Source organism: Rhamphochromis longiceps, linkage group LG18 (genome assembly GCF_057381845.1).
Source record: "Rhamphochromis longiceps isolate RC_006_pf linkage group LG18, R_longiceps_female_GT1.1, whole genome shotgun sequence".
Classification (NCBI taxonomy): domain Eukaryota; kingdom Metazoa; phylum Chordata; class Actinopteri; order Cichliformes; family Cichlidae; genus Rhamphochromis; species Rhamphochromis longiceps.
In genome coordinates, this window is record NC_140574.1 from 13,495,027 (window position 1) to 13,507,540 (window position 12,514).

At 38.7% G+C, this 12,514-nt stretch overlaps 1 protein-coding gene across 1 annotated transcript; it reads right to left on the reverse strand.

The window, feature by feature from the left end:
* Nucleotides 1–2,867: 2,867 nt before the first annotated feature.
* Nucleotides 2,868–11,068, reverse strand: LOC146647871 (uncharacterized). The gene is made up of 2 exons (XM_085389216.1): nucleotides 3,714–11,068; nucleotides 2,868–3,475 (listed from the first exon to the last, which is right to left on the reverse strand). The coding sequence occupies exons 1-2, from the start codon at nucleotides 11,066–11,068 to the stop codon at nucleotides 3,463–3,465; spliced, it is 7,368 nt and encodes a 2,455-aa protein (XP_085245342.1). The 3' UTR covers nucleotides 2,868–3,462.
* Nucleotides 11,069–12,514: the final 1,446 nt, after the last annotated feature.

The following is a 12,514-nucleotide window of genomic DNA, read 5'->3' on the forward strand; positions in this document are numbered from 1 at the left end:
TTGCCTGCAGTAATGACTTTCAGTACTTACTGACTGTTTAACCTGTTCATGTATTTGCCAAAGTACAGTTTGCTGTTACAACATCAACAGTTCTCTGTGGCTGTGCACAGAATTAAAGATGTACTCTGTGCAATCATTCTAACCGGGAGAAAGAACACTTCAAACAAATCATTAAAATCCCTTAAATTATTCCTGTGATGTGAATGTAAGCTTTCAACCATAGTTGATGAATAAAACTGGTGTCACAATAAGCCACGTCTACAGAACAATAATGAGGAAATAGCAGTTCACGCAACAGCAATAGACAAAGCAAACAGCCATCTCTTGGCTCATATACGCTCACACAAACCCACAGTCAAAGCCACAGTTTCCATCACTTGTCACGTACTAACTATTGTAAACCTTTGGCCATCTTTACTGCCGCTCTTTGGTAATATGCATGAATTTATGTAACTTGTTTATAATACTGCACAATCCACAGACTTTACGTTTCTTTTAGCTGGATTACATCAGTTTAGAGGAGGAAATCTGATTATTTATCATCATTATTTTGTCAGTGCCGCTTTTAAATTCTGATTTATTCTGTGAATTCTGTTTATTCTGAAATTTTGTCAGATGTGTTGAGTGTTACATGACTTCTTCTGACAACCCAAGCTCTTTGTAACTGTGTCACTTGGTTCAGTAAGTACATCTACACAATCTTAGTGTTTAATGTCTGTGACAGTTCATTGACTGAGACAATGTAGAAGATAAATAGGCATGTAAAACTGGGTCTGTTATACTTATTTCAGACTACTAGATTTGCTTTGCATTCAAAGTAATTCAAAATGATATTTATTTATTTATGCATTTATTTATTTATTTATTATTCTACTGGGCCTTAGTGCATTCAATATGACCCAAAATGTGAGCACACAAACTCACTAGGAAAATGTTTAGAAATCAGTCAGAAAGCCATTTTACTAGTCACTTATATAGGACTAGAACTACAAATATCACCCCCTGGTAGCCATAGAAATGCAACTTTAAGACGCTTCAGCTTTGGCTTAACTTTTCAGAAGTTTATGTTTTATGTTGTCTGTTGTTCTTCCACATTACTCTCTGATTATTTTGTTGAACTGATGAGCTGTACTGATACCTTTCTCCAAGGTTAAGTCTGACTGCCTGCAGCTTCTGGGACACTTCAGTCTCTGCTATACTGATGACAGTGTGATCATGTATTTGTTTGTCTTTGTTGGTACCAAAGTCACAAATCCGAAGGTGGTTTTTGCCAGTGGTTGTAAAACACCAGTTTCTTCTTAGCAACAGGGGGTTGTCAAGAGTCTCCTACTAGTCTGTAGACATGCATCACTGGGGCCTTAGCCATTATTTACCTAGCAACTGCCATCAGCCTACCTACAGGAACCCCTGATGATCAGTCAGGAAATATTCATTTTTCTCTCATGATTGGTCAATGCCAGATGATTGGCAGAGCAGTCTATAGGATGATTTTGCAAAACTACAATATCCTTAAAGAATATGTGAAAAGTACAAGACTAAATTATGTTTAGATAAAAATATAAATAATCACATTTTCATGAAGTGTATTTGCAAATTCAAATGTAATGATTTCATATATTACATAGTCAGAGATCACAGTAAATTTAAGCTCGATTTATGAAGACAAATAAATATTATATATATATATATATATATATATATATATATATATATATATATATATATATATATATATATATATATATATATACACATACACACACATATATATATGTTTTGTAATTGCACAGATCACTTTTAACCTCAGAAATATCAATTTTAGCGTTCTCTGGTAATGTAGTAGACTTGCAGTTAGTTTAAAGTCTTGATTTCAACATAAATTTGAAACACTTTAATGATAATGCCTGATGCTGATAAAGAACATTACATCATCTCTTGTTATTACATCATTACTTAATTTCCATTTATTGGTTGACACATATATAAACAATTCCATATAAGTCAATTGATTAATACTTTTGTTTGATTATATGTTATTGAACAATCAAATTAATTAAGTAGTCTTGCACACAGAAGAGATACATCAGATTACAAACCATTTTTTTTTAAAAAGCTAGAAAATTAAATACAAAAAGAATGGTAAATGGCCTGTATTTATATAGCGCTTTACTAGTCCCTAAGGACCCCAAAGCGCTTTACATATCCAGTCATCCACCCATTCAAGCACACATTCACACACTGAAAAAGAAAGCAATGGTCTTAATAAAATGTAAAAATATATCAAATGTTTAAACTGAGACATAGTTCAGAATTTTATGAAAAATATTAGCTCATTTTGAATTTAATAGTAGCAACATGTCTCAAAAAGGTTGGGAAAGAACAACAAGAGGGTGGTACTAAACTTAAAACAACTGGAGCAACATTTTGGAACTAATTATATGAATTGACAACAGGTCACTAACATGACCGGGTATTAAAAAAAAAGAAAATCTCAGAAGTTAAGATGGGTAGAGGTTCACCAATCTGCAAGAAACTGCCTTTAAATTATGGAACTATTTCAGAACAATATAACTATGTCCAAAATTAGAAAGATATGCCAACATCATTAAAAAATTCAGAGTCTGGAAAAAAAATTGTACAGTGATCAAAGCAAAAAATCACAATTGGATATCTTTCCCCCATTAGGCAGCAATAATGGAATTGGCAGCATTCACAAGGCTGAAATGTAGATATATGAACTTATAATATCTGCAAATCATTGTATTTGGTTTCTATTTCCATTTTACACAGAATCCCAAATACTTGGAATTGGTTTTGTAAATAAGCAAAACAATATAATCAATGTAATAATCAAATTGCATCGAAAATAAATGACTTTTTTGTTGAAAAAAGATTACATATTAGATAGAGTTACACTATAGGGCAGTAACTGGGAATATACTTGGAAACTGACAACAGAAGGACATGTAGACAGGCTAACCTTTCTTTTTTCCTGACTGATTAATAATGCAGTCGACTAAAATATGCTATCCTTTGCTATTGTGTCTGGAAATACCTTAGAATTGAATATTTGACCTTTATACTTTACTGATTTCTGATCATGTCAAAATTTGTTTGAAGTCTGAAAATAATCTTTTAGAAAGAAATCAAACGGCCCTACCTTACCTAATCCTAAACAGCATTTAGGACTAAGGATTTCTAACAGTATGTATGATTCTTATGCCGTCTTACCTGTATTAAATATGTATGTTTTACTACAGAATCAAAAGATCTAAATTAAAACTAAATTGAAAAATTGCCTCAATGTCCAAATTGAGGTAAATGTGTGTGGTTTTTTGTATTTTTGTCTTCAATAAAGTAAAAAAAAAAAACTGAATTAAAAGTATCATATCATAATAGAGAGGTCTCTTGATGATGATCAGACAGGCGGAAGAATTGTTTGATTGTTCACCAGTCTTGTTCTCAGTTGTTGTTACTGGAAAGAAAAGAAAGAAAAAAAAAACACATCCATCTTGTCAAATCTTGCCACAAATCAAAGTATTGTGTGTAACAGCGTCATGCACCAATCACATTCATTAAATGTTATAATCCTGCTTTACAAATGTACAATAAATCCATAACTCTAGACCAGGGAGCAAAACATAACAATTAAAAATAAAGCACAGATTTTTTATTTTAGCTGTAATTTAGTATCATATCAAATGTGATTGTACCTGTTCAGTAGAGGACGCTGAGGATTGTGTTCCTTGTTTTTCTTTGTATATTTTTGCCATTCTTGGTATAACTCTACTTTTCCAAACTCTTCCTGGTGTAACCTTTTGCTTTCTTCTATGGCCTTTTTGGGTGCAGCTACTTCTGCCACGTACCAGTCCCCTCCCCTGATTGATTCAGTCAACTCTTTGTGCTTGAGGAAAGGCTCCCATTGGCCTGGGTTACTGAGGAGAGCATCAGCCTCCACAGATCGAAGGCAGTCTGCTTTCAAAGCGATCTCGGCAGAGCTGCCTTCTGGTTTCATACCCCGTGCCAAAGCATGAAACAAACAGCTCTTGCCCTCACTCTCTATAATCACTGTCTGGTTATTGATGTGCACATCATAATGGCCATCAGGGTATTGGTCACTCTTTTGTCTGTAGATCAATGTCACAGTTGTATTGGCAGGTCGAGTGTCTGGGCTCAGCTCCTGCATTTTGGTAAGTCTTCCATTGCTGTCCTCTGTTAGGATGACAACTTTAGTGCCAGTGGCTTCTGACAGAACTTTGATATCGAGGATGGTGCCTGCAGTCGTGGAGTTCTTGATCTTTTCAGCATGTGATTGTGAGCACTGACCTGCCTCTCCTTTAAGTTTGTGTTTAGAATTCAGCTTTCTTGGGGTGTATATGTTGTTCTGCCCAGCTCTGAGTTTTTCCTCTGTCCTGTCACTCTTTAAGCTGTTTATGATTATATGATGGTCAATATTGCTTTTTATTTGACCGTGAACATGAGAAACAATGTAAGTAGAGAACTTGTGGTCGAAGACTTCTACCAAAGCATTAGCCAATAAAGTATTGATGGTGGATGCTAAGTCTTGCTTGAAGTCTTTCAAAAGTTTAATGTCCTCTCCAGATAGATCACTTACTTTCACATTCTCGTTGCTTTTCTTTTCTTTAAATATTTTCAGCTGTTCGTGAAGATTTGAGAAAAACTTATATGAGAGGCTGAGCACTGTACTGATGGTATTGTCTGCCAGTCGGCCCATGTAACGAGTTTGGATTGTGGTAAGAATTGCAGATGCATTGTCTTTGGTGTGTGATTTGGCTTTTTCAGTTATTTTAGAGAGAGATGAATTCAGTTTATTTTGCCAACTGAGGTCTGCATAGAATGGCTGCACTGCAGTTTTGCTTAACTCTTTGAAAATGGCCAAGAGATTATTCTTTGTGCTCTTATCGTTCAGAAGATCTTGAAGTTGCTTTTTATCCTCAGCTTGTGAGAGAATGATGAAGTCTACTAATGTAGCTAAGGGGTCTTTTTCCATGTTTGATTCCACACTGGGGACAATCCTTTCTTTTAAATCAGATTTGATGCTGTTTACTATATCTGCCAGTATTTTCTCTTCTTTATTCCCAAAACCATTAGTAATGATTGTCATTTCTGCATTCTTCATATTTGTCACAGGACTAACATTTTCTTCAGCCTGTCTGGAGAGAAACTTTGGCATCGGCTTCATCTTTTTGCCCATTCCTTTGAGTAATATTTCAGAAGATTTGAAGCTCTTTGCGACCAACTTTCCAACTCCAAACCCAACGAGAGATACACCAAGAGAAATGGCTTTTTCTGTTGCCCATGACTTCCAGCTGATTTCTCCTGTCATCGTAGACTCACTCGTGCTGTCTGTTTTTTCTTCAGTAATGAGTCCCATGCCAACTTGAGCCAATCTATGAAACATACATGCAGTGAGCAATGATCCTCCAATATTCTGTAAAACTGCAAAAAAGGTCACTAGAAGACCTTCCCATGAGAAACGAGGCTCATCTTCCACAGAAAATATATATCTCAGACCTCTATTATAGAGGGTATAGACTTCAACTTGGAGATCTTTATCAGCCCCTGATACCAAGCAGAAAATAGGGGATTTTTTTACCACTGGATTCTGCTGTTTTATTTTATCCAACTTTTTGATGGCCTCAGTAATGTTTTTGTCAAAGTAACTTAGAACGTTGCACTTGGTTGATAACTGTTTTTCCAGACTGGTTGGGTTGCTGTTGGCTGAGTATGCAGAGGACATTGTTACAAACTGAAGGCAGACTAGTGATTCTTCACTGAGAAACTTCAGAGATTCCTGTGCCTTCATTAGATCATCTATTGCCTTGGTGAGGTAATCTCCTTCCGCCTGTTGTATAGTGCAGTATGCACGAGTGTAAAAAGCTACAGCTGCCCAGCTTTTATCCTCTGTCGTGGCTTTTTCAAACATTATGGCTGCGGTGTCCCACTTTTTTTCATCCAGTGCAACATTTCCAAACTTGATGTAGTGATAAATGCTGGAACTTGGTGAAGTCTGACTTTCAGACTGACTTTTTGCCTTTGACAAATCAGCTTTCAGACTCTCTTGCAGTTCATTTCTCTTCAACTGATCAATTTCTTCTGATTTAGTTTGCAGCCAAATCCCCCAGAACTCATTCATGATGGCAACAACAGCTCTTTCCTCGTCTCCATCAGTGGTGTCATAAATATCTTGAAGTGTTTCACAGTATTCTGAAAACAGGTCCTCCCGCAGTTTCATCTCAGCAACATCGTTCATCATGTAACTTATCTTTTCTGCTGCAAGTCTGTCTCTTGTGCTCTTGGCTTCCTCCAGAGAGGACATTGTGTGAAAAGATGGCTGCAGGTGTTCAGTGGAAATGATTATCTGAGCAGATCCAGGTTTACCTTTGCGTGCAGTTCGTCCAAAAGCCTGGAGTTCCACTCTTGTGTTCTCAGAAAGGAAGGAGAGGATCACAAATAACCCTCCATTATTGTTCACCTTTGGGGACACTTTTATGTCTGTGCCACGGCCGGCAAGGTTTGTGGCAACAATGACATCACCAGGATGAAGCTCCTTGTCTATTTTACTCAAACTGTCTCTGTCACTGCGGCAGTAGAGAATCAATTTTTTATTTGGGATGCTGCTCTTCAGCTCTTCGTAGATCTCTTTGGCTTTGTTTATAGTTTCACAGATCACCAACGCTGCTCTTCCTTCTCTGTATGAATTTGGGGAAATCTGAGCCATGACCACATCTTTTATTTCAGATTTCCATTCTTCAGCTGTTTTTTTCAGAGTACCTTTGACCTCAAATAACTTTTTCCTGCTGAATGTTGGTATTTTGCACACAGAGAGATTTGGATACAGGTCCTGCAAAAACTGAATGTCTGCTTTGCTCCCCAGTGTTCCTGTTGTTCCGTATATTTTCCCCTGGTATTTCTCAAAAAAGGAGATGTTGGAAATGTAGTTTGTCACTGTTGAAATTGTGCTCAGTTTGACTTGGTGTTTAACCTCCACAAACTGCTGCAGACCATCCCCCCATTTCTTATTCAGTTCAACAATACCAGTGGATCTGAAGTCCACTGGACAGACGTTGTCATTTTCTACGACATATTCTCGTCCTTCTTTCAGTAACATTGCCAGAAAGGCATTCTGAACCCACACTGAGACTTTCTTCTCCACCAGAGTCTTCAAGAATCCAGGAATGCTGATTTTGTCTTTATTGTTTTCACATGGGGTGTACTGAATCCTCTCAGAGATCAATTCTGCAATGGGCTTGATGAGAACTTCTTCTGACTCATAGAGAGGACAACACAATCCTTCCTCCAGCACAAGAAATGAAAGCTCTGGGATGTCCCGGTCATTGTATGGACTGCACTTTTGAAGACAGAGCAGTCCTTTGCCATCTAGCGTGTAAACAGTAAAGCCATAGGGGACATAGTCCTCAATTTCTTTGAAAAAGTCAACCATAGCATCCTGACTCACTGTTTTCAGTTTACTGAGAATTTCATGGTTTTCACTCTTGTAGATATCTTCTGAAAATCCTTTTGGCACAATGTTGGATTCTTCAGCAATAGTTAAAATGTCCATTGGATCACTAATTTCAGTGTTTTCTGTGTTCATTGAGTCATAGATAGCCTTGAAGAATGAAGCAGGAGGACCTCTTACAAATGTCTGATGTCCTGTAGATAGGAAGCCATACTGACTGACGTGGCTCCAGATCATGGTGAGAATAATGTTCAGGTGCTGCATGGAGACCATGGGGCTGGACAGGTATGTCAGCTGCACTCCTTGATCTAGCAGCAGTGAGTCCACTTCATCGATAATGATGCACTGAAAGTTACGATCAGCCCTCACATCCTTCATCTCAAATATTTGGCGAAGGTGATCAGCAGCAAAGGCTTCAATGGTTCCATAGACCACGTCCTTCTGATAGCATTCTTTCCGATCTTTATCCTCATTTTTATTTGTGTTTGTGTCGACTGTAATGCCAAAGTATTTGTAAAATTTGGCCCATTCTTTAGCATCTCTTTGGCATAACACAGAGGAGTTGGACACCACATCCACCTTTTCACCTCTAAGCACACGCAGCACGGCAAACATCGCTATGACACAAGACTTCCCTTCTCCAGTTCCCATCTCCAGGAGCTTCCCAGTGTCAGACAAGGCCAACAGGCACCAGCTTATCATCTGAGTTGCCCTGGGAAACCACTTCCTTTCAGCTTTGTGGAGGTGTACAGCATTGCATAAGACTGCAAGGACTTCCTGAAGGTCCTCAGTTTCTTTGCTTTGACACAGAGACCTAACATGTTCCACATCACATGTGTGCTTTTTAATTTCACCAGTTTTGATTAGGTTTGTTACATGAGTTACTATGTTGTCTGATGTACTCAGTGTTTGTTTATCAATGACTTTCATCTGCTGTATTTCACAGAAAAGGTTTTCAATGTTTCTTTTTTTCTCACCTCTAAGGCTCTTTTCTAGATGCTGGATCAGATTCTTAGTTGTGCATGAATCTATGAGCTCAAGGAGAGATTTGTTGTTTTCATCTTTCCACTTAGAGGAAACCTGATATGTTTCCATCAAATGTAAAATCTTCATGATGGAAATACAGCCGTCATCATGGTGGTTATCAGTTAATGCTCCAAGAAGGTTTAAGACCTCTACTGGTGACCAAAGTCTTTGTTCCCCAAGATTTGAAACCATCTTGAAGACTTCTTTGGTTTCTTTGTCTAAGTCTTGGAATTGTTCCACACAGGCAAATAAATTCTCCAAACACCATTTGCCTGCAGGATCTGTCATGTTTTTAACAGCTTCTGTTTCTCTAGCAAACACTTGCAAGAGATTTTCCAGGAAGGTCAAAATAAAGATCTCATTAGAAAGCAATTCCTTCCCTGTGATTTTCTTTGAGACGGTGATGATTTTTGTGTCAGTGATTGTGTCTTCATTTAGGTTACAATGGAGGACCTGAAAAAGGGCCTTAATAAAGATATGTCTCAGTTCCACATCTTCACTGTGAAATTTACTCATGAGGTTCTGCAGGACCTCCGCAGCAAACACCAGGGAGTCATCGTCTTTGAGTCTTGAAAGCTCCAGAGCATGCAGAACACTGAGACTTTGTTTTTCAATAATAAATCCACGACTAAACTGTGTATGCCCCGTTTCCATTGCCTCTATGCCACGTTGAACATAATCTGACACAAAATCATCCATTGTACCATAAACAATGTCTGCTTCATAGACATCCTGGAATGATGGGTCAGTCTTCTTCATGTTTGTGTTAAGTGAAATGTTAAGGTGCTTGTAGAAGTCAGACCACTCCTTTGTTTGCTCCTCTGAGTGAACATCAGAGCTCAGCACAATGTCCAATTTGTTTCCCATGCAGACTTGCATGGCTGCAAACATGGCTGTAACACATGGGTCTTCTTCCACACCAACCAGTTGTACCACTCCACTTTTCAGAGTCAGCACCAGTCCACACCACCGCACCATCTGCCTCACTGTGGGCCACCAGCCTTTTATATTAAACACTGCTTTGCAGAGCTGACACAGACATTTCTGTATGTTGTCTGCATTCAAAGATTCACATTTAAATGAATCTTTCATAAAAGTTTCTTCTTTTGGTACATTTTCTGTATATTTCAGGACACCAGTGTTAATGTTTTTTATCATATCAATGACAGAGTCATCCAAATTCCACAACATCTTTACTTCTGCTAGAACTGCAGTTACACTGTTCTCATCATTTCCTCTTAGAGTCTTTTGGAAATCCTGACAAAATCGCTCAGGAGCAGCAGATTCAAGGAGCTGGATTAGAGAGTGCCCACAGTCATCTATCCAGTCTGGTGGTATGTCATACACTCGTACCAAGGTAAGGATTTGAGTTATGGAATCATCATCCGCATATTTCTGTGACAGTGCTTTAAGCAGAGTGACTGCTTCCATTGGAGTCCATTGGTTTCTTTGCACAAGTTTGAGGAGCATTTCAGTGGATTTTGAGTGGGCTTCTTTTCCATTTAGATCTGTGAGTGTGGATAAGAGAAGCTTTAAACACTGGATTTCCATCTTTAAAGTGAACACAGAGGCTCTTCCAACTGCACTCTGCAGTGATGATGTGAGGGTGCTCAGGAATTCAATTATAAAGAGGTTTTCAGTGGAAATCTCATATTCTGCCCATTGTTTGGCTATGAGGACAGCATCATTATCAGATCTGTCACGGTCATTGAAAACATGCATCAGGTTCAGATACAGGGCTTGAGTCAAGAGGAAACTCTCAAAAACACCACTTGCTGATTGGCTGATGGATCCCAAATGGGACTGCATATGATTGGAGATGGTTTGTAGGGAAACTTCTTCAGATATTTCCAGAGACAGAGCACAGAGCTCTGTGATGAACACCTGAGTGTGCTGCAGAGTGCTGATGGATGGAGGAGCACTGATCCACTCATCAAACAGAAGTTTGTCCAGGACTGAAAGGATCTCACTGAGCTGATCACCTGTGAGCTGAGTCAGACTGAGATTTATAACTGGGAGACTGCATTTCACCGAGAGGAGTTCAAGAAGCTCGTCACTGTCACTGATTGATTCATAGTTGGCTTCAGACTTATGCAGATGCTTTATTAGAACATCTCGCTTGGACTCACATTCCTGTGAAATGTGCCCTCTCACCTGTTTCTCAAACTGCTCTTTAGCTCGTTGGTAGGAACTTTCCAGAGTTTCATTGAATTTTTTTCTTCTTTTGTCCTCTTCTCTCCTTTGCCTCTCCTGTTCTCTTCTCTGTTCTTCCTCTCTCCTTTGCCTCTCCTGTTCTCTTCTCTGTTCTTCCTCTCTCCTCTGTCTCTCCTGCCTCTCCGCTTCGCTTCTCCCCCATTGGTCAAAGCAACTTCTACACTCGTACGCATTATCCTGACCAACTGGTCTGTAATATTGACCTCCGTTGAACACATATACATATCGTCCATAAATAGTATTTTGAGAAAGGTTGTTGAAGCTCATGCACGGAGGCAGGCCATTATAACATTTACAGCATCTCAGGTTGCTGCCCATGTTACTTTCTGATGGTGCATTCCCCATTTTTGATGATTTAGTCAGCAATTAGTCAGTGGCTGTCAAACGTGCCCAGCATTCTTCTGAAAAGCCAATAAATAAATAAAAATTCAATGACTTAATTATATAACAACTTATCCATAATCCATAAAGTTGTGCTGACTATTATTATAGCTCACAAAATAAATAAATAAAGTAGATAATTATAAATATTAAAGTACATAATAATTAATTTTAAAAATTCAGATTTCTTTACCACTAATGTACAACAAGCCATGATGGCACTGAAGAAACAGTTAAACATATAATAAATTAAAAATACAAAAATGTATTCATTTATAATACATAGAACGTAAGTAAACATACATATACATTCCACTTACATGCCTGTTAAGCAAAAAATGCCCAGCAGTTTATATACATATATGTATATGAGGTGCGATGAAGAAGGTGCCTAATAAGTACAGCAAGCTGTCCATACCGGAGGACTTGAAAACTGCCTTGGAAACTCACAGCCTTGTCCAGGTGCTTGAAGAGGTACACCAAAGAGATAAAGGGCAGGAGAATAAACCATCTGTTCTTCACAGAAACATCCAAGATGTACTCTCAGTGGCAGGGGAACAATATGAGAACAACACCACCAAGGCTGGAGGAGGAGCATATAGGAGAAGGACGCAACCCATAACAGCAGTTGGTGGAGCTAAGAGAAGACCACAGCAACCTCCCTGAACAGGACCCAGTAACAATCACAGTGGGAGATATCAAAGAAAGGTTCATATGGTTCACGCCTACTGGCTGAAGAAGCTGACTGCACTCCACAAGTGTCTGGCAGCACTGATGAACCAGCTGCTGGTCAATGAGAGACACCTGGAATGGCTAACCGAAGGCCGGACAGTCCTGATCCTCGAGGACTGCCAGAAGGGACCGGTCCCTTCCAACTACAAGCCAATAACCTGCCTCAGTACCACATGGAAGCTCCTATCAGGCATCATAGCCATTACAAGAAGGCCTATGACCCGATGTCCCACACCTGGATCCTGGAATGCCTATAACTATACAAGAGGATACAGGAACTCAATGGGGATGTGGCGTACAACACTGGAGGCTAACTTCAAGCCAATAGCACAAGTCACCATCAAGTGAGGGACCAAGGAGAGGCTCTGTTCCCACTGCCGTTCTGCATAGACCTGAACCAGTGAGATCATAGACATAGATCATAGTCTCGATAAATGCACGGCGTTTCGGCGGGTACACTGGCTTCCGCGAGTGTGATGCTTATTTGGAGCAATGAAAAAATAATAAAATGTAATTTTATTTTTATATTTCAATATCACAATAAACTTCCAATTTAGAAGTACAAGTTTTTTTTTCTTTTTTTCTTTTTTTTTAAAGAACTAACATAAATAAAATACACTTCAGCTAAATACTTCTAATTTATTTTCCCAAACCACGAGGAGCCGCACTATAACGACT

Bases quoted from the DNA above. Each gene is read 5' to 3' on its own strand.
- LOC146647871 (XM_085389216.1), bottom strand. From the start codon at position 11,068: ATGGGGAATGCACCATCAGAAAGTAACATGGGCAGCAACCTGAGATGC.